Consider the following 20,068-nt stretch of genomic DNA (forward strand, 5'->3'; position numbering starts at 1 on the left):
GGCCTTTCCTTGTGGGACAGGTCAGCTGGTCACCCAGGGGGGAGATCTCTCAAGAAGTTAAATTCAAGGTCACACTATGCATCGGAGGGAGAAACATCTCTATTGAGGGTCCTGAGCAGGTGCCCGGACCAGGGCCGCAAGGCTCCCTAGGTGAAGAGGCGGACCGTGCCGTCGGCCCCCGAGGAGAAGACCCACGGCTGGGTGGGGTGGAAGGCCACGTCCAGCACGCCCAGGTCACGGGTCAGTGTGTGCCCCCTCAGCACCTTCACAGGCACCAGCAGCGGGTTCTGCAGCAGGTCACTGTGGAGGGGGAGAGGGGCTCAGACCAGCGCCCTGTCAATTTGGGGCAGGGGGTGGGCAGGCTCGGCACTCACTTGTACACCATCCCATGGCAGACGATGACGCTGCCGTCATCAGAGCCGGACGCGAAGAGCGGGTACTGGGGGTGGAAGGCCACTGCCCGCAGAGCCTTCCTGTGGTGTCTGTGAGAGGGGCCTGGTTGAGGGGAGCAGCAGGGAGGGGCCACAGCCCCACCCCACCCCCGTACACACGCCTGCAGAGGCCTCACCTCAGCACTCGGTAGGGCTTGGTGGAAAGGTCCAGGTCGAACCACACCAGCTTGCTGTCATAGCTGCCGCAGATGAGGTTGTCACCTAGGGGCAGACGTGGTGGGAACCTGGTGCCTGGTGGCTCCACCCAAGGGCGTGTCCCCGTACCCCCACCCACCGGTAGGCCGGGCCCCTCGTCCTCACCTGCAGGGTGCACAGCCAGGCTGGACACCCACTTGCAGTTGGGCATCAGCTTCTTAGTGAGCTCCTGGCGCAGCAGATGGTACAGGCGGATGCTGCGCTGCGAGGCTACAAGCAGGAAGGGCTGGATGGGGTGGAAGGCCACGCGCTGCACCTGTCCATGGCTGCGGCGGAAGGGGCTCTGGCTGCGGCGGTGGCTCAGTTGATGGATGAGCACCTGGGTGTGGCCCTGGGTGGCCAGCACCACGGCCATGTAGTCCCCACGCCCGTGCCAGGTCACCTGGGTCACTGGCTGCAGGAGGCAAGGGTGGCTGAGCAGAGCCCTTTCCCACTCCTCCCACGCCGCCGCCTGGCCCCACGCCCGGTCACCTGGCTGTGACATATGCGCAGCCGCAGGCCCCCCGGGCGCTCTTCCTCTGAGGCTTCCAGCCAGCGGGCAGGCTGCAGCGCGGGTTCCTCAGGTGGGGTGAAGGCGTCTAGCAGCTGGTCTGTGCTGCCCACCGCCAGCCTGTCCCCTAGGGCCGGATTCAGCAACAGCACTGTGTCTTCCCTGCAGGCCAGAGCCAGAGGCAGCCCCTCAGACACAGCAGCCATGGCAGCCTCCGCCCCGCAACCCCCCAGCTTCACACTTACACAGCCACAGCCACCAGACAGATGGTGGGGTGGGGGTTCCATGCAACACTCTTCACTGCACCCCCTACAGGCACAGTCCGCACACAGCGGGCAGTGGCCACCTCCCAGAACCGCACCGAGCCATCATCTGAGCCTGGATACAGCAGACAGGTTCTCAGCACCTGTCCACCCCGCCTCCCCCCCAGGTTCCCAGCCTGGGGCTCCCCTGAAACTTCAGGCCTACCTGAAGCCAGCCACTGCCCCCCTGGAGAGATGCTCAGGCAGCGGACGAGGTCACTGTGGCCCCTGTAGACCTGCAGAGAAAGGGCAGTGAGGAGATGGACACCCAGGAGTGTGCCCCCTGCCCAGTCCACCTTCTTACCAAAGCCTGGCATGTGGGGAAAGGTTGAAGATCCCGAGGCCGAGGCAGTTTGGGGATGAGGTCTTCAGGGTCCACATTTACCTGGGGCAGGAGAGCATGTGGTCAGCTTGTACCCCTCCCCACACACCCTGCTCAGGTGCACCGCCCACTGCATACCCTCATCTTCCGCTGCCGTGGACACAGGTAGAGGTCGAGGCAACGCTCAAAGCGCTCATGGATGAAGCGACTGTAGGCGGGCACAGCACGCAGGCTCGAGAACTTGTGTGGCAGGAAGTTGAGCTTCCGCTCCCCAGGCTCCTGCTGCTCCCATGCCTGACGCTGTGGACGTGGGGGTGAGCTGGGGCTGACTTAGGGCAGGGGACAGGGACCCTTGACCCTACTCAGGCCAGACCCACCTCCTCTGCACTGGGCAGGTACTCAGGGGGTGGGTTGTAGGACTCAGCGTGGCTCGGCAGGGCCAGCTTGGGAGCAGGCACGTGCATCTTGTGACGTCCCAGCACGGCACTGGGGTCCTCCTGGGCCCACAGGTCGTAGAAGCTGGGGGTGGGGTCCCGGGGTCGGCGAGGCCGGATCCAGCCCATCTTGATGGCATGCACCATGCGAGAGACCTGCACATAGACACACGGGGTCAGGGCAGGCGGTGTGAGGGCTGCACCCCAGGGAAGGGTCACCCACCTTCTCCTTCTCCACGAGAGACGGGATGAAGCTGCGCTTGTCGGCAGGGCGGTTGGTCACAGGGTGGGTCATGAGGTCCCCGCTGAAGAAGTCCACAGCCGGCTGAGGACACAAGCACAAGCTGTGGGCCAGGGCCCTGCAGGTTCCCCAGATACTGGAGCCAGCCCCTGCCACCTACCTCATATGGGTCGAAGCTGCCATCCCCAAACTGGCCCCTCTGCAGCCGCTGCACCAGGGCCACCTGCTCATCCGTCAGCCGCAGGTCGTGCCCGGTCGTCAAGTCCTGCACTGTGCGCCTGGTGGGGGGGCGGGGGGGGGGTTGTCAGAACCAGCTCCCGGCCCCCACCCTGCTCCTGGCCATGCCCCCAGGCTCACCAGTAGTCAGGGTCATCCATTTTGTCCAGAAACTGGTCCAGCTCATCCCGGGTCCGCACAGGCTTATAGATGCGTCTGCCATCCAGGTCGTAGCCCACGTGTGGGAAGTCCTCGTACCACTGCAGGGGCACGTTGCCCACTGTGTTCCGCACATCCTGGCAGCAGATGGGGCGTCAGCACTGCACGCCCACCACGTGCACCTCCCCCTAACCCCCCAGAGACACATACGAGGCAGAAGGGCGAGAACCAGGGGAAGGGCCTTGAGGCAGGGCCAGGCACCCCAACACGTGCTGGCCCTGGGGTGTGACGTGGCACGGTGACCGGGCTGCCCCCCTTCAGCCCGCAGAAGCTCCGGAGCCGCACCTCACATTTTCCACTGAAGTGGTGCCGACCCCAAGCACCTCCCCTCCCCCCGGATTCCCTGGCCAGGGCTCCGGAGCCACAGACAAGAGTGAGCTCATCGCGTGGGCTCCCTCCCCTGGCGGGGCCTTGCGCAAAACTGGGCAGCCACAAACAGGGAAGACCCTGCCAGCCCCCTCCAAGGGGAGGTAGAAGCCACTGCATGCTGCCCTACAGGCATTCAAAGACCCCCCAAGCCTCCCCATCCTGCCCCCCCCCCAATAGGCAGAGTGGCCACATTCCTGGATACACATTCCTGGTGGAGGCCACTGCCAGGCACCAGCCTCCCTCCACCCAGCACAAGGACTGCTGCCCAGGCAGCCGCTTCCTGCAACAGTAGCCACAGGGGGAGGGGCTCAGATGAGCCTGGGCCCAGCTGGGAGCCCCAGGCCCCCTTGCAGCAGGACCCTCTGGGCTCTGCCCCTCTGCACCTGCCTACCCCAAGACCTGCAGACCTGAGTGCTCCCAACAAGTGGGTCTGTGGGCCCCGCCCATTGCTAGGAATGCCCTTCCCCCGCACGGGGTGCGGGATCCTCCAGTGACCCCAGGTCGACACGGCCATTTCATACCTGGGCAGACCCTGGTGGGGAACCTAGTGGCAGGGGTAGGGAGGGGCATGAGGTGGTCTCTCCAGAGGAGAGAAGCAGCACAGGCCAGGAAAGCAGGGAGGGCTTCAGGCAGAGGGCAGGGCTTGTGCCAGCCCTGGAGGGTGCAGCCGATACCAGGCGGGGGCAGGTGCAAGACAGCCAGGCTGTGCCCCCAGGGGACCCCCGGGGTGTAAATGTGAGTGGGGCTTCCAGGGCTGGGGCTGAACTCCAGCCCCTCAGTGCTCCTCTGTGCACCCCCCCCCCACATGCCTGGCACAGAGGAGCCAAGTGCACATGGGAGGGAGAGACAGACAGGGTGTGGCCAGGCGCCGAGGCCAGGGCAGCTGGGTTGAGTTGGTCATGCCAGAGGAAAAGGTTGGGGTCATGGGTCCCATCTGACCCTCTTGCCTCTGCTGAGGGGTAGAGAAGGGGATTACATAGCCCTGGAAGCACCTATACAGGGGCTCCCACTTCCCCTGCATCCCCCCGGAGACAGCAAGATGCTCCAGGCTCCTTCAGTGTGGCAGGAGAAGGCTGAGGGACGCAGGGCCCCTGCTCCGGCGGCCTCCAGGGGCTGGGAGGCGGGGAGGAGGGCGGGCCTGCGCGGGGGAGGGGCCGCCACTGCTATAAAGGCCCGGCCTGCAGCCCCCGCTGCAGCCCGGGACGCACACGTGCGCGCGGCGCACCGCCACCGTGGGCGCCCCAGACCCGCGCCTCCCCGGCCCGGGCGCCCGCCCACGAGGCCCGGCGGCATGCGCTGCGCGCGGAGGAGCTGACGGCGGTCAGCCGAGTCCTTCGCCATGCTGCGCTCAGCGCCGCCTGGCCGCTACCTGTACCCCGAGGTGAGCCCGCTGTCGGAGGACGAGGACCGGGGCAGCGAAAGCTCGGGCTCCGACGAGAAGCCCTGCCGCGTACACGCGGCACGCTGCGGCCTCCAGGGCGCCCGGAGACGGGCTGGGGGCCGTCGGGCAGGGGGCGCTCCAGGCCCCGGGGGCCGGCCGGGCAGGGAGCCCCGACAGAGGCACACAGCAAACGCGCGGGAGCGGGACCGCACCAACAGCGTGAACACTGCCTTCACGGCGCTGCGGACGCTCATCCCCACCGAGCCGGCTGACCGCAAGCTCTCAAAGATCGAGACGCTGCGCCTGGCCTCCAGCTACATCTCGCACCTGGGCAACGTGCTGCTGGTGGGAGAGGCCTGCGGCGACGGGCAACCGTGCCACTCGGGGCCCGCCTTCTTCCACGCAGCACGCGCCGGCAGCCCCCCACCGCCCCCAGCCCGTGATGGGGAGAACGCCCAGCCCAAGCAGATCTGCACCTTCTGCCTCAGCAACCAGAGAAAGTTGGTGAGTGTGGACGTGGGGCAGCCTCAGACAGGGCCTAGGAACAGCCCCTTGGCAGCACCTGTAACCCAAGGGCGAGGTTCCCAGGGAGGGAGGAGGGCAAGGCTGGGGCTGCGAGGCTGGTCCCCAGATAGTCCCCAAGCACAGGATCCAGCGGAAGGAGAGGCCCTTGCCTAGAACTGGTGGGGATCTGAGAGAGGCCAGCAGGGCAGGCACCGACATGGAACAGGATAGGGGGCCAGAAGAGGGTCGGTTCAAGGCAATTTTGGCCCCCCCACCCCCACAAGGGCAGTGAGGGAGTAGGACGATCCTGCAGGGCAGTTTGCCCAGCTGCAGCCCCTGCCCCTGGCCTGACGTTTATCAGCACCTGCCATCCCTCCCCAGCCCCGGCCTCAGGGCTGCCCACTCAGATGTGGCTGTGGGTCTGGCCTGGCAGGAGGCTTTGGGGCTGGGGGTGAGGCCTGCACTGCGGGACACTAGCCACTGTGACTTACAGCTCCCGCTGTGCTTGGTGGCACCAGAAAAGCAGGGTGAGCACGGAGAAACCACGGCCCGGCTTTCCCCAATCCCCATTTCCTCTCCAGACAGCCTGTGCGAGCTCCTGGGGCCTGAACATCTGGGAAATTTAATTTTACAATTCCGGCTGCGCAGCAGTGTGCTCTCCTCCCAAGTGCACAGGGAAGCGGGGTGAGCGCGAAAGGGGGTGCTTCCCTTGCCCACCACCTGAGACAGCGTGGGGGAGCCCAGAGGCGCGGGCTGGTGCTGGGTCTCTGCCCGGGCCCTGACACTGCCCTCCCTCTGCAGAGCAAGGACCGGGACAGGAAGACGGCGATTCGGAGCTAGAGGCTGATGCCACTGGGCGACCCATGGACAGCCCCCATGGACCTGACTCAGGCACAGGCCTCTGCGCAGGAGGGCGCCCCAGGCCCTTGCCACCTCCGGCTCCAAGCGGAGTCGATGGACAGACGGGGCAGCAGGACTCTGGCCACAGCACTTGACCAGGCCCACTGGAACTTTCCATGCTGGCTTCCCACCTGGGTTTTCTTCTGGTTACCATGTGCTGGCATCTCGTGTCTCTGACATGGTCATATAAAGTCTGGAAGTTTTGTACCATTAAAACCAAAACGGCATCTTCCAAAGGTGGAAGCACATGTCCGCGCAAAGGGCCTACAGCCCGTTCTGAGCCCATCTCTGCCCCCAAGAGATGGCTCTTTCCAAGTCCTGCCCTCCCCAGACTGGACGCACCCCTGTCCTCAGAGAAGACCTCACCTTCCAGGCCTCAAGGCAGAGCAAGATGCCTTCTGCTGGGGAGCCCAAGGAGACCAGCAAAGCCGGGGGAGGGCAGGACTGATGGACATAGACAGGCCTGGGGCCCCATTCTCAGGACCTGCACGGCTGGCACTGCTCAGGGCTTCGTGCCAGACCTTGGGGCCTTGGCACTGCAGCCTGTGGCCGTGGAGCCCCCAGAAATGGACTTGGGAAACTGAGCAAAGGGCACTGCCTGGCAGAGGCTTGAAGGCGTGGGCCTGGAGGCAGCCACCTCCATGCACCTGGGGGTGCACTCTGCCCAGCCCTGCATGTGGCGCCTCGGCACTGCCCACACTGGGAGGACCCCGGCCACCTACCACTGTGTCCACCCAACTCCCCCATCTGCTAATGAGGAGGGCAATCCAGGCCCCTCCCCACGCTGTGCACAGCTGGCCCACCATTAAAATCCTGCAGGTGACAATTACAGTGTCGCGGTGTGAGCTCCATGGGCCCAGAGCGAGGAAAGCTGGTATGGCCCTGTGTGGGGAAGGGCGCGGGACGCCAGGTGCCGAGGCCCATGTGGGCACCCCAGCAGGGCAGGGCCCAATCTGCCCCTCCTCCGTGCAGACAGGCTCCAGAGAGCTATGGAGCAGGAAGGGGCCGCGTAACTTTGGATGAAATTCTCAAAGCCAGAGCCATTAAGGGGCAGAGGGGGCTGTGTCCAATCTGATAGAAACACAACAGGAAAGAAAGTCACAGCGGCAGGTCCCACTCAGAGAAACCCAACTCCAAATTTCCTCTCCTTAATCCTGCAAGAGCTACAGCTGGTCCAGGGAGGGGAGGAGAGGGCGAGCTGGTCACTGCAGTCCCACCCACCTGCGGAACTAGGACCCAGGTGGGGGGCTCCAGGCCCAGCTGGGGACTGAGAAAGGCACCCTATGGACCCTGGGGCACTTTCAGGACCTAAGCTGGGGAGAGGTCTCCAAGGCCCCTCCCACCACACCGGGCAGGCTGTGTGGAGACTCCAGGGCCCACTGGCCTCACGTCCCCCACCTGGGCCCAGGCGGGGAGTGCAAGCCTCCCTCGCAAAACCCCCAAGGTGACGGGGACCCACCTCACCGTCCTGGAGTGGCCACAAGGGAAGAGGGAGCAGGCACAGAGGAAGGGCAGCTGGAGGGACACCTCTTGGAGCAGAGCAGACAGAGAGAGGCGTCAGGGGCCCTTCCCTGGAGCGCGCAGCAGGTGGGGGTGGGAAGTCGGTGGAGGGACAGGCCTCTGGGGCAGTCCCCAGGGCTTGGGGCTCGAAGCTGTCTGTGGCAGTGCACACGGGCCAAGCCCTTTGCCGCTGTGCCTGTGACTCCAGCAACGGCTGCAGCTTGGCCGGCCACGGGCCGGGCAGTGGGCCCAGCTGCTCCCTGAGCTGCACCAGTAGCAGCGGCGGCGGCGAGGGCCTGGACCGCCAGCCAGCAGGGGAGGGGAGAGGGGGCAGGGAGGAGCACTCCGTCACCCTCCACTGCTCCAGAAATTCAAACCAGACTGGGGGTGGCTGGGCCGGGGGTGGCAGGTGCTCCCCGCCCACCTCGGCCGGCCGGGTTCCTTCCTCCCACAGCCGGCCCTGGGACAAAGACCCCAGGCTTTCTGTGTTGTGCCCCACAGGCATCTGGAAAGGAGGGGGCCAGCCTGCACTAGGGCCAGCAGCCACCTCTGTGAGCCAAGCTGGGCTGGAAACACTCCGATCAGCCTCGGCTGTCAGCTCCCTGTCCCCAGCCTGGGGAACGAGCTGCTGGCGGCACCACATGATTCATCACCAGGCCGCCTGCGCCCGCAGGCCAGCCAGCCCCCACCCTGCGCAGCACCTGTGGCTGCCAGGAAGCACATGTGACCCCACGGGGTGAGCGCCGCCAACCCCTCCAGGTCAGGGCCTGTGCTGGGAGCCCTGGCTGAGGGCACAGACAGCCCCAGCCCAGCTCTTCTGGGGCCGTCCTGCCCAGGACCAGGCTGTGGGGCAGGCCGGCAGGGTCCCCACCCCAACCGCACCAGACAAGGCGCCCACTAGCTGACACAGGGCTGAAGGCGAGGGTTCCACTTGATGAGCCCGCCCCTCCCCCTCCCCAAAGTGGCTGCAGCTGTCAGGCCCGCAGATTGGAACTGCAGGTACGGCCTGGCCCGCTGCCACCTCCCTCCCTGTCTGTCTGCGAGGGAGGAAGCCGGCCCACCTCTGGAATCCTTCACTCGCTCCTCGTTCCCTCTCCACCTGTCCCCCGGGAGCGCGGGGTCAGCCGCCCTCGCTCGGCTCGCTCTTTCCCCTTGCCCCTCTCCGATTACAATGCTGGCAGTGTTCACGGTGCTCCCCAGCACGAAGCTCCGGCCGTCTCAGAGCGCCTGGGCCTTCCTGCACCTCAGTCCCTCCCGGCTCCGCCTTGGTGTCTCACCCCCCACCCCCACTCCGTCAGTGCCCTGGCTCACCTGCTGCAGCAGAACCTACAGAAGGTTCCAGCAGGATGAGTCCTGGTTGTTAGACCAAAGGGGAGAAAGCCAGGTCCTAACCCAAAGGCCAAGGCCAGCAAAGCCCCTACCGCCACCACGGTGGACTGGTCGGACGCAGACAGCCCCCTGGCTGTAACCAACCGGGCCTGGGTGTACCACGTAGGGAACTCAGAGCACCCTTCCCCAACAGCACCATCGGAATGTCCCATCAGTTGCCGACTCAGGCAGCAGAGCCGACCTGCTGAGACCAGGCCAGATGCCCCCAGCTCCTCCTGTCTGTTCCTAACAAAAGCCATGCTGGCTTGACTGGCCCCTGAGCTTGTGGGCATAGGGCCCCTCCAAGGGACAGAGGCCACCCCTGCCCCCAGGCCCTCAGATACCGAAGACCCTACCCACCTGCGGGGTCCAGTGGGAGTTCCCAAGTGGGTGTGGGTCCAGGGCCCCCGGCCGAGTGGCAAAGGCTGCTCTGAGCCACACTAATCAGAGACAGAGCTGTTGCCTCAAGTGGGACTTGTCCTGGGAGCTCCACCCCAGCCCCCAGGCCCCCCAATCTTCTTTGAGGTCTCAACTGCAGCCCCAAGCACAGTCTGCCCAGCCAGCCCTCCTCTGCACTCAGTACCCTGCCCAACCGGCCCCACGGAGCCCGGCTCCCAGCATCACAGCTCCAGCCCCAGGGCAAACCTTCCCCTCCCAGGAGGCTCCTGCTCAGCACCCCCCCACCCACCTGCCAGGGTTCCTGTTGCCACAGAAAGGGGCTCACGACAGCTGGGGTTCGAAGCCTACCTCCACCCGCAGCTGCTGCTGCGTAGGCCCAGGCCCAAGACCCTGCTGGGCCCCAGAATGCTCACCACACACCCCCTGAGGAGCGAGGGCCTCCACCCCTGCCCCTCCACACCGACCCCTGCACCAACCCCCGGGGGACTCTTCTCTCCCACCAGGCGGCTCCTGCAGAGTACTGCTCAGAGCTGGAGCCAGGCACAGGCACTGGGGGGCCTGCAGCCACAGCCATCACATCCACTCAGCCCTCGAGCATGCCACCTGTGAGGCTGTGTGTCAGCTCACAGGCCAGCACCCCTCCCAGGAGAGGCAGGGTCCAGGCCCAGGGCCTGGCCAGAGGCCCCATTCGGAGGCTGGCGAGGCGTGGGGCGGCCTGTGAGGCAGAGACACTAGCAGGCTCCGCGGCGGGCAGGCGTCCCTACAAACAGCTCGGAAACCTGAGCCAACAGGCCCGGCAGCGCTGCGAGCGCTCTGAGTGTGCGCGCGGCTGGGGGGCAGGCGCCCCGGGAGAAGCGGGAGGCCGCCAGCGCTGGAGGCAGCTGCCGGTTCAGTAGCTGGGAGAAGCCATTAACGGCGTTTGGCGAGAGAGCAGAGGGGATCGCGGGTTCTGGATGCAGACAGGCCCGACTGTCCCTGGGGGACCCGAGTAACCGCAAAGCCGAGGGGCCAAGGATCTGGCCGGGGCTTCGGCCCTGCCCCCACGCAGGCCTGGGTGGCGACCAGAGGGTGTGGGCGGGGGGGTCCTCCCAACCTTTCCGACCCAAGTTCAGAGTGGTCCTGAACCCCTCGCCCTGACCATGCTTCCTAGACACACAGCTGCAAGCCTGCCAGGGGCTCCTCCTCCACCCACTGTGGGCCTCAGTTTCTCCAGTGGCTTAAAACAAAGAGGGGCAGCTGCTGTGAAGGCGGCCAGCCCCCTCCCCAGCCCCTCCTCTCCCCACCCCATCCTGGCGGCTGGATGAGATCACGTCTGTGAGGTGCCGTGGAGAGGGGCAGGGGACACGTGGGGGCGGGGCGGCCACAGCTCACAGGCTCCTCAAGGCTCCCTGCATGCGGACAGGACCCTGCCTGGCCTAACAGTGTATCCAGGGAGCTTCGCCCAGAGCAGCTGAGAATGTAATAAACTCGGGAGAAGTACAGAGGGCGAGCACAGGGAGACAGGACACAGGATCTCCTGTGAAGGCGATGGCACCACCCTGCCAGCAGAGGCCCAAATGCCCCAGCATCCCCCCTAGCCTGGGCCTCAGGTCTACACCCAGGGGTGGGGGCTGGGCGGCAGGAGGGCCCCTCTCCCAGGAACACACACCCGCCAGGACCCCTGTCTGCTGCTGAGTGCGGTCCTGGTGCCTGGGCCACTGCACAGACATTGCTGAGACGGGGCTAACCTGATGTGAGCGGTGTGCCCAGCCCACAGGCCCCAGCCGACCAGGCACAGCCCAGGGGAACGCTGGGCTCTGCACCCCGGCCCTCTTGGCCCCCTCGGCCAAAGCCCACCCCACTTTGCTTGGATTCTAGAGACCCAGCCACCACCTCAAGGTGGGAGACAGGAGCCCCGAGAGCACCCAGGAGCCCTGCACTGGGGAGGGGGCAGGGAGGGCGGGGCAGGACGCGTGCTGGGGATCCTGAAAGCTGGGCTCTGCCGCCCCCTCCAGCCACTGCCTGGCCGTGCTGGCAGCAGAGGGGCAGGCGCGGCGGCTCCTGCTGTCACTCAGCCCACATATGGGATAGTCATCTCGGAGGAAGCGCCCGCAGCCCCCGCAGTGGCTCCGGGACAGGAGCAACCCCCCCAGGTAGAAGGCTCCTCCCCCGGCCTGCACTCCATTTACAATCATCATCGATTTCTCAAAATACCAAATATAAAAAAGTAGCCGACAGGATGTGGCTGCCGACAGCCAGAGCCCCGGGGAGGGGAGACAGGCAGGGAGCCGCGTTGCACAGCCCCCCTTTGCCGAGTGCGCCCGCTGCTCCGGCCAGGAAACCAATTTATTTTGTTTTGTCTCTGTTCTCTGAACGCACAGAGACCGGATCGGGCTGGCGGCCAAGGCTGCTGCAGCCGCTGCCAGCAGAGCCTAGGATGGGGGTGGAAGCAAGCAGGGGGGCCACCCTCCCCAGGCCTGGCCGCCCCTGACAGGAGGCAGGAAGCGCTTCTGAGGCCAAGGGCCTGGTCCCCCAACCCCCAGGCCACACCTGCCCCAGAGACACCAGGGAGGGAAGAGGCCAGCCAGCACCAGGGCCAGCTCTGGGGCTCAGGGCTCCCAGCTCCCAAACCACAGCAGGCAGCTGAGACACAGCCTGCCAGCCCGCCAGGACTTCTGGGTGCTGGACCGAGCACCCCTGGGCCCACAGCACGCTGCTCCCACCTCCCCCTTTAGAACTTAAACTTGCAGGGGACAACCAGACTCAGGGGCCCCCATCAGCCTGTGCCTCCGGGACCCAGGGCAGGGAAGGGGCAGACCACCGCGCCACCATGTCCTGCAGGGAGCTGACAGGGCAGCTGCGCTCACAACCTAATGGCGATGGCACCCAGGCCCCTCACCCAGGGAGCCAACATAGGCCAGCTGGTGTGGGGAGCCACCTCCAGTGCCCCCCCAAAGTGTGAGCACAGGCCCCACAGAGTGCACGAGGACCCCGGAGTGCCAGCCACCCCACAGGGCCAAGACGTGAGCACGGGGCTCTGCAGCATGCCCCCCCCTCCGGGCAATGACACACATATTCATATTCTCCCCCTCTCTCCCTCTCTCCCTCCTGCAGTCATGAGTCCCAGACCCCGAAATCACTCTTCCAGACCAGCAGTGGGGCTGAGGGCCAGGACGCCCACTTGGGCCGAGCTGGGGGCTGACTCCCCCTGTCCTGGGCAGAGCCCGCCCTACCTCTTCATCAGAACTGTCCTCTGCATACTCGCCATCCTCGCCCTGCGGTCTCAAGACCTCTGTCCTCTCGAAGGGGGTTGTGCTGGCCTGTGGAGGGAAATGGGGAAAGTGCTTACACCAAGACACTAGTATCTTTTGACCATGGGCAGAGCCCAGCCCCTCCTGGGGGGGGGGGGATGTGGGAAGGACACACTGCTGCTGATTCTGAGGTCAAGGTTCCAGCTGCCCCCAACCTCTGAGAAGCTCCAGTGTGGCCTCAGGACAAGACCAGGGGCCTCAGGTCTAAATGGGCTTCTTGGTTGTGGGGGGCGTGCACCTCAGGGTCTTCTGTCCGGCACCAAACCCACTGGTGTCCCTGCTCCGGGAGGGGACCTCAGGCAGGGACTGGCACCTGGAGAAGGTGCCATCAGCAACAGGCCACCAGCAGTGCCTGAGCCCCTTAATGAGAAAACTGGCTGCAGGGACCCCAGCCCAACAGCCCCAGCAGCCCCACTGGGCCCAGCACCAGCCCAGGCCCAGGGGACAAGGCGAGGGCTGGGTGTCCTACTTGGGGAAGCCATGTGGGCTCAGTCAGCCACTGTCAGAGGGGCCATAGCTGGCTCACTCTTAGGACAAGACCCTCTCCTGAAACCTAGCTGAAAGCCACATCCAGCCCAGCCAGGGCCCAGACCCTCAGAATGCTGGTGGGCCCCACCTACCACACCCCTGGCCCCAGGCTGACCCATCCACCAGGTCAGTGAGTGGGTGTTTCTGAGCATTCACACCTCAACCTGGAAAACAGATTCCAGCCGCAAGGGGGTGGGGATCGGGTGCACCGGAACCAGGGTGATGGGGAAAACAGCCCACTGCTCACCCCTGGGGGCAGTAAAGTGCTTGGGAGCAGGAACCCCTGAGCACAGCACGGCCCCCAGCCCAGAGCCCACCCCCCTGCACCCGCCCCCGCCCAGGCAGAAGCCAAAGACCTGCAAGACGGCCCTTCCTCCAGCCTGTTTTTCCCCTCAGTGTGAGGAGGGTGGGAGACTGAATTTTTTTTCCAGGCCCAGAGCAAGACAGGATTCGGTTTCCATGTCTCCCCTGCCTCTGCTCCCAGGACCCCACCCACGCAGAGTGGGTCAGCACTGGCCTGGCGGGTGTGGGGCACCAGGAGGGTGAACCCCAGGCCCTGCCTCTGCCCAGGGCCCACAGCTCTCTGCCATCCTCCCTCCCGCGGCCACCAGCAGGCACACCTGCCCCAGGCCCTGAGCCAGACTGTCCGTGAGTCTGGACAAGTACCCAGTGGGGCACCGCTCACAGCCGCCGCCCGACCCCTTCCAGGTATAGTCGTCCCGCACCACCTGCGCCACAGGCGTGGCCATGGGGTCCTGGCAGGAAGCAGCAGACGTGAGCCTCCGGTGTGCAGGGCCATGGCTCCCACAGGCATTCCCTGCACAGTCCGCCTGGGGCACCGCACCCTCCCCACAACCCAGCCCTGCAGGGAAGATGGCAGCCGCCAGGGGGCAGCGGCATGGCCCAGGCACCCAGACCAGCTGGGGAACCACCCAGCCAGCCCACTCAGCCCTCCCGAGTCTGGAGACACTGTGGTGGTTAAGAAACAAGACCACTGAGGCGTGAAACAGAAAAGGGCGCCAGCAGAGAAACAAAGGTCCCCATCAGCCCGGCCCCCGCCGCCGGCATCTGAGACTCTGTGCAGACACAAGGCGGTGAGGGTGCCAGATCCACACAGCCCGAGATGGGTTCGGGCGCTGCCCCCCGGAACCAGCCCATGTGAGCTGCTCAGGGACGGCGAACAGGCCCCAAGGGAAGCAGGGTTCTATGGGCAACCGCCCCATGCCAGGGGCTGAGGAGGGGCTGTGGGTGGAGAAGCAGAAAAAGGGGTGCAAACGAGAAGAGGAGGGAAGTGGCTTCAGGCAGGAGCCCTCTGGTGGGAGCACCAGGCAGCACCTCCGCTGTGGGGGTGGGGCCTGCTGGACACCACAGCAGGCAGTCAAGCAGGGGCCAGGAGGTGAATGAGCCAAGGGGACATGGGGGGTATGGGGGGCGGCCTCCTCTGGGCACCAGGTGCAGCCAGCTGGCAGCCAGCTCACGGACGCGCTGCTGACAACACAAGGGGCCAGAGACAGTGGCCTGGCTGACAGGGACTCGGGTCAACACGGTGGCAAAGGACAGGGACAGGGCTGTAAGCTCTGAGGGGCCCAGAGACAGGAGGGGTGCTCAGAGTGGAGCGGACACAAGGCGAGGCCAACGCACAGAGGGGTGAGCACCGCCCCACTGCACACGGCAAAGCCACAGGACCCGGTCTGCCGAGAAAGGCGGCTTCCCCGGGGAAGGGGTGGGGAAGCACCAGCACCAGACCCACCCTGCCAGGCCACGTGCCCCTCCTCACTGCCACCAACATGCAGCCCCAGCGCATCTCGCTCACCCTCAGCTGAGCACCTTCTGTCACTGGCCAGGTGAGCGAGCTCAGAAACCTGACATCAGGACGACCTGCGTTCTCCTGACCTCACCCTCAGAGGGGACACGGGCTGTGGGGTAAACACATAGCTGCCCCCTCCCAGGGAAAGAGGGAAGGAACTTCAGGCCAGGCAGAAAACTGAATTTTAGGGGAAAGGGGGGAGTTAAAAGAGAGTTCTGGAAAAGGGATGAAAAAGAATGGAGACAACCACACCTTCCCCTCAGCCTTGAGCTAGAGCCCAGAGGACACAGGGGACAGGGGCAGGGGGCATGTCAGGAAGGGGCTGCCCCATCCTGGGAGGTGGGTTGTGGAAGACAGTCTCACTAGCAGAACGTCACAGACCTAAGTGACAGGTGGGAGCACACAACAGAAGAGGCAGCACAGACCTGCTGGCATGAAGGTCCTGGGCAGCCTGGAGGGAGACAGGCCCGGAGAGGGAGGCAGCGCGAGAAAAGGTGGAGACAGGCTGTTTGCTCTCCTCCCTGAAGTCATCACCCTCTCCAGTGGGTCCCCAGGCAAATGTCACTGTTGCCTGCAAAGTAGCTCACCTGAGACCACTGGTTTTCTGCGGCACCGTGCAGTGGCCGTGGCCACAGCCAGGGGCTGCAGAGCCCGGGGGCTCCAGTGAAGAGAGGCCTTTGCAGATGCAGCACCTGGGGTGCTCCCTGCTGGCATGCGTTCCTGGTGCTTTTGGTGACAGAAAGGGGGCCTTGCATTGAGGACCCACAAGTGTGACGGGTGACAATCCACCAGCTGTGGCACGGAAAGGTAGGCCAGCAGACCCCCAAGAGGGCCCCGACCCCCCCCCCCAATAAGGCAGCAGGGTCCCAGTATGCAAGCAGCCCTCAACTGGCTCCAGGAACACGACCACCGGGGGCCATGGACCAGCACACAACGGGCTGTCATGGGGCCACTGTGGCTGCCTCGGCCACTCACAGGGGACAGGAGGACATGCAGGAAGCATCGACCAGCCTGCTGGCTCCGTCTTCAGCCCCAAAGCTGAGTGATGGAGATGGGACTCAGACGCTCAAGGAGAGGTGTGAACAGATGTTTAGGGGAGTGCCTAGCTCAGCTCGAAGGTGGCTGCAGACAGCGCCTGAGGGGACAGGTGGGGACAGGGGGCTTTCTGCTGAGGAGCTGAGAGCACCGGGACCTTCAGTTTGCAGTTGTAGCCTAGAGACACGGAAACCCGGTCATGAAGACCACTGAGACAGAAACACCTCCAACTGGGAGGGCTATACCCTTAGCTGTAGCACAAAGAAACCAGAGACATGACATCAGGGGCTCCTGTCCAGGATGGCCCTCGGGGCCTGGGCATGACACAGGAGCAGTATTCTGCTGGTGGCAGCCAAGGCATTGCACTCCCAATGCTGCACCAGCTCAGTGTGACAGGTGGGGCCAAGGTCCCAAAGCAGCCACGCTGTCCAGTGCCACAGGCAGCCTCACCCAAAGGGCTGCCTCCACCCCAGTGGCCGCCCCCCCGCCCCCCGCATTGAGAACTCAGAGGTCACCCCGCCCTCTGGAGCAGACAGGGCAGGTCCTCTCCCCTGGGCCACAGACTTGGTCCCGCTGACCCAGGATGACAGTACAACAGACAGCAGCCAGCTACACAGGTGCAGAGACCTGAGCAAGAGCCCAGGTGGACGTGGACGTGCCCAGTGGCTTGGAAGGGACAGGCAGGGGCACACCTGAAGCCAGTGCTCTTTCCATACCTGCACACATTACCTGGTTCATTAAGTTTAAATAAAAAGTTACTTTTATTAAACAATTTTGTTTTTTAAAAAGTATTATGAATATCTTGTTTATGCAAAAGGATAAAAGTTTAACTGCTTAGCTCTGGCTGGTGTGGCTCAGTGGATTGAATGCTGCCCTGCAAACCAAAGTGTTGCCGGTTCGACTCCCAGTCAGGGCACAGGCCTGGACTGTGGACCAGGGTCCCCAGTGGGGGATGCGTGAGGCAACCAAACATCAATGTTTCCCTCCCTCCTTTCCTTCCCCTCTCTGTTTTAAATCTTTAAAAGAAGGTTTAAAAAACAAAATCTGTTTTAAAAATGAAATACTTAAATGTGTGGATCCTTGATTTCTAAAGGGGGAAGATGCTTAAACAACTCATTGTGGCCACCAACTGCAACAAGTGCAGTGAGCAGGAACTTCCACTTTTTACTGAGGGCTACTGATGGAGGGTTTATTGACTTTTCTGTCAAGGGCAGTCTGTTCTATAACTTTAAAAAGTTAGAGAAAGAAGAATAGGTGCCCACAGACCCACCAGCAGAGCTCAGGCACCACCCGCTCTGGGCACCAGCACCACAGTTAAAGACTGAGCAGTGAACGGTTTACATGGATTTCAAGTTTTTTCCTCCCAAAGAAACAGATCAAACCAGTGTGGCTTTCTGATTTGCATTGCGGGAATAGACTGCTGTACACGTCAAGGTCTTAACTTCCAGGACACAGGCCAGTACAAATACGTATAAACTTGTCTCTAAAACATTCTAACAAACGTTGCAACTAGTTTCTGTTGAACTCAGTTTTTCTCTCCTAACACAGATAAGAGCAGGGCGCACCCTTTCCCAGCACCACAGAACAGGTGGCCCTTGGGGTCCTGTGGGGTGACTTGGCTCCCTCATGTGTCCCCGGGCAGTGCCTTGCCCACAAGGGACCTCACCTCAGGATCTGCCCCTAAGAAACGCAGCCTACGACTAAGTCTAGTAACACGGGCTAAGCCCCCTGGAGAGCACTCCACCTCCAAAAAGGTGTTCTGCCTAGTCCCAGATGTGCCCTAGGTACATCGGAGGAGGAACAAAGGCCTGGGGGTTCCTAGAAAACCTTGGGCTCAGGCTGGTGTAGCTCAGTGGATCGAACCCAAGGGTCGCCGGTTCAATTCCCAGTCAGGGCACAGGCCTGGGTTTCACGCCTGGTCCCCAGTAGGGGGTGCATGAGAGGCAACCATACATTGATGTTTTTCTCCTTCTTTCTTCCTCCCTTCCCCTCTCTCTATAAATAAATAAAATTTATTTTTTTTAAAAAAAGAAAGAAAGAAAAACTTGGAAATAGCAGTGCAGGGCTCCCCTCCCCATAGAGCCCAAGGAGCCCAAGGCCTGGCGGGCCTGTTCTTTCCTAGCCAAACTCAGCGAGACAGGGGAGCCCCCGGGGTGGGGGGGGGTCTCTCAGTCACCCACCTGCTGCCCAGCGGTCTTCTCTGTCCTCCTGTGGCCCTCACCACTGCTGGGCCCATCATGTCCCTCAGTGGAGTCCTCACTGCTGTCACTGCCAGAATCTTCCAGGCCTGAGAATACACTCTCCTCGCTGTCAGATAGGCCAGGATCGCTGCCATCCCCAAGGCTGGGAGCAGGGGCCCTGAGGAGGGAGGGCTGCAAGAAGCACACTGTTAATGATGGCAGACCCCCCACAGCCTGCCCATGAGCTGTATGACCCGCCTCCACAGCCACAGTCCTCAGGTCCTACCCCCCACCTCCAACACAGCCAGCCACCACCACCCCCACCCCCGCCCCAGGCCTTCCTCACTACCCACTTCCGACAGCAATATAACCACCTGTCCTTGGAAGGGACATTTAAGCCCCAGTATCTCACAAGGGAAGGACTTTGAAGGACAATGTCCCCTTCTTAGAGCCCAGCTCCCATTGGCTCTCCACCCTCCACACCCACCCTGTCATTCTAGGCCAGTGGACGGGGCTGGGGCCAGCAAAGGACCAGAACTCCTAAGGGGTTTTTCCAACTTAAATAGCCTGTATATCCAACTGGATTGGGACAGGCAGTGGGCGCAAATTTTGGCTGAAGAGTGATAAAAATGAAGTTGGCTTAATCACAGTATTACCCACTCAACCCCTGGCGGACCAGGACTGGAGCTTCCCCTGAGCAGACACCTCCTCACCCCAACGCCACAGTGAGCAGGGCCTGCCACTGCCTTTAAATGTGGAACCAGAACTTGCAGACATTTGGGAAGCATCTCAGTGCATAATCCTAGATTTTATGGTGTCTCAATATTCACAAGCTTCTCAACTAACTGGACGACCTGTACTTAACAGTTATTCCTTAATACTCAATTCGGTCTTCATAGAAACAACTCTGATAACATGCTCATTCAAGCTTTTGTCTCCAATTTTCGTTAGCTACACAATTAAGGAACAAGTAAAAATGGCGTCAATGGTTTGGTACAAGCAGAGCCAAATGGTGCATGTAGCCAACCCTGGTGCCCAGAGCTGCCTGACAGCGGGGGTGGGGGTGGGGGTGTGCAGCAGGAGTCACAAAGTGAAGGGCAAACCCGGCAATCCAGCTAACTGGTGTCAGCTAAGAGGCTCCACTGCCCGAGCCTCCTATGACCCAGATTTGATGACACCCACACAACCGAGCTGGGATTCAGCGGGACAGCATTAGTCCCTGTGCTGTCTAATGCGACGTTAAAAAAATGTGTCCATGCGACGGTCACTGGATTCTATTCAGGCTCTCTTATTCTCGTAGTCTCTTTTTTCACAATGTAGCTAACATACAAACAGGGTACAAATACAATATATGTATTTGCTGCGGATGTAAGCTAAAATCTTTGCAATGGGGGGTGGGTGGGGATTTGAGAGGCTGCTGCACAGGGGTCCAGCTCCGGTTCCTATTTCTCCACTTCTCAGACATCGTTCCATCCACAGCCCCGCCCCTCCCACTCCAACCGCCCTTTGCGCTAGAGGTGCTCTCTGCCTAGGACACCCCCCAGGCCCTCTCAAGCAGACGAGGCAACTGGCTCTTGCGCACATTGTCAGACCCACCGCGTGCTGGGCCGGCTCTCCGAGGGTCTCCGGCCTGCACACAGATCTCGGCCCCACACCTTCGGCAACCACGTGCGGCCCGCGCCGCGGGCCCCGGCCTCGCCACCCACTCCCGTTCCCGTCTCAGCCCGCTGTCACCTCCTTCGGCTCCGTCTCCTCCTCCTGCTGCCGCTTCCCGGGACGCGCTCCCGCCGCCGCTGCCGCCGAGCACCTAGAACCCACCATGATCCCCAGCCCACCCGCACCACCACTTCCGGCAGCGACTTGGTCGCGTGGGCCTGGGGGCGGGGTCCGCGGGGTCAGAGGGTGCGGCTAGCCCGCCCAGCAAGGTCTGATTGGT

General features: G+C 63.1%; 2 protein-coding genes across 3 annotated transcripts; one reads left to right on the forward strand and one right to left on the reverse strand.

Moving 5' to 3' along the window:
* Positions 1 to 82: 82 nt before the first annotated feature.
* On the reverse strand, positions 83 to 20,018 carry BOP1 (BOP1 ribosomal biogenesis factor). 2 transcript variants are annotated; one of them, XM_037048839.1, is made up of 16 exons: positions 19,867 to 20,018; positions 18,133 to 18,324; positions 12,505 to 12,591; positions 2,794 to 2,948; positions 2,597 to 2,714; positions 2,419 to 2,520; positions 2,139 to 2,351; positions 1,900 to 2,061; positions 1,744 to 1,824; positions 1,606 to 1,675; positions 1,383 to 1,515; positions 1,119 to 1,299; positions 753 to 1,041; positions 569 to 653; positions 375 to 482; positions 83 to 300 (listed from the first exon to the last, which is right to left on the reverse strand). In XM_037048839.1, the coding sequence occupies exons 1-16, from the start codon at positions 19,951 to 19,953 to the stop codon at positions 147 to 149; spliced, it is 2,217 nt and encodes a 738-aa protein (XP_036904734.1). In that variant the 5' UTR covers positions 19,954 to 20,018; the 3' UTR covers positions 83 to 146. The 2 variants fall into 2 exon arrangements, with proteins under 2 accessions (XP_036904734.1, XP_036904735.1); XM_037048840.1 differs by lacking the exon at positions 18,133 to 18,324.
* SCX (scleraxis bHLH transcription factor) lies at positions 4,426 to 6,821 on the forward strand. The gene is made up of 2 exons (XM_037048988.1): positions 4,426 to 5,125; positions 5,927 to 6,821. Exons 1-2 carry the CDS (start codon positions 4,580 to 4,582, stop codon positions 5,963 to 5,965), a joined length of 585 nt encoding a protein of 194 aa, XP_036904883.1. The 5' UTR covers positions 4,426 to 4,579; the 3' UTR covers positions 5,966 to 6,821.
* Positions 20,019 to 20,068: the final 50 nt, after the last annotated feature.

Source organism: Sturnira hondurensis, unplaced genomic scaffold, assembly GCF_014824575.4.
Source record: "Sturnira hondurensis isolate 20B ecotype Veracruz unplaced genomic scaffold, ASM1482457v3 Scaffold0006413, whole genome shotgun sequence".
Classification (NCBI taxonomy): Eukaryota; Metazoa; Chordata; class Mammalia; order Chiroptera; family Phyllostomidae; genus Sturnira; species Sturnira hondurensis.

Excerpts from the sequence above, each read along its gene's own strand:
- BOP1 (XM_037048839.1), bottom strand. The coding sequence starts at position 19,953 with ATGGTGGGTTCTAGGTGCTCGGCGGCAGCGGCGGCGGGAGCGCGTCCC. Across the intron at positions 1,825-1,899 it reads CACGGCAGCGGAAGATGAGG|GTAAATGTGGACCCTGAAGA; the intron begins GTATGCAGTGGG and ends CTCCTGCCCCAG. Across the intron at positions 1,042-1,118 it reads TGCGCATATGTCACAGCCAG|CCAGTGACCCAGGTGACCTG; the intron begins GTGACCGGGCGT and ends TGCCTCCTGCAG.
- SCX (XM_037048988.1), top strand. The coding sequence starts at position 4,580 with ATGCTGCGCTCAGCGCCGCCTGGCCGCTACCTGTACCCCGAGGTGAGC. Across the intron at positions 5,126-5,926 it reads TCAGCAACCAGAGAAAGTTG|AGCAAGGACCGGGACAGGAA; the intron begins GTGAGTGTGGAC and ends CTCCCTCTGCAG.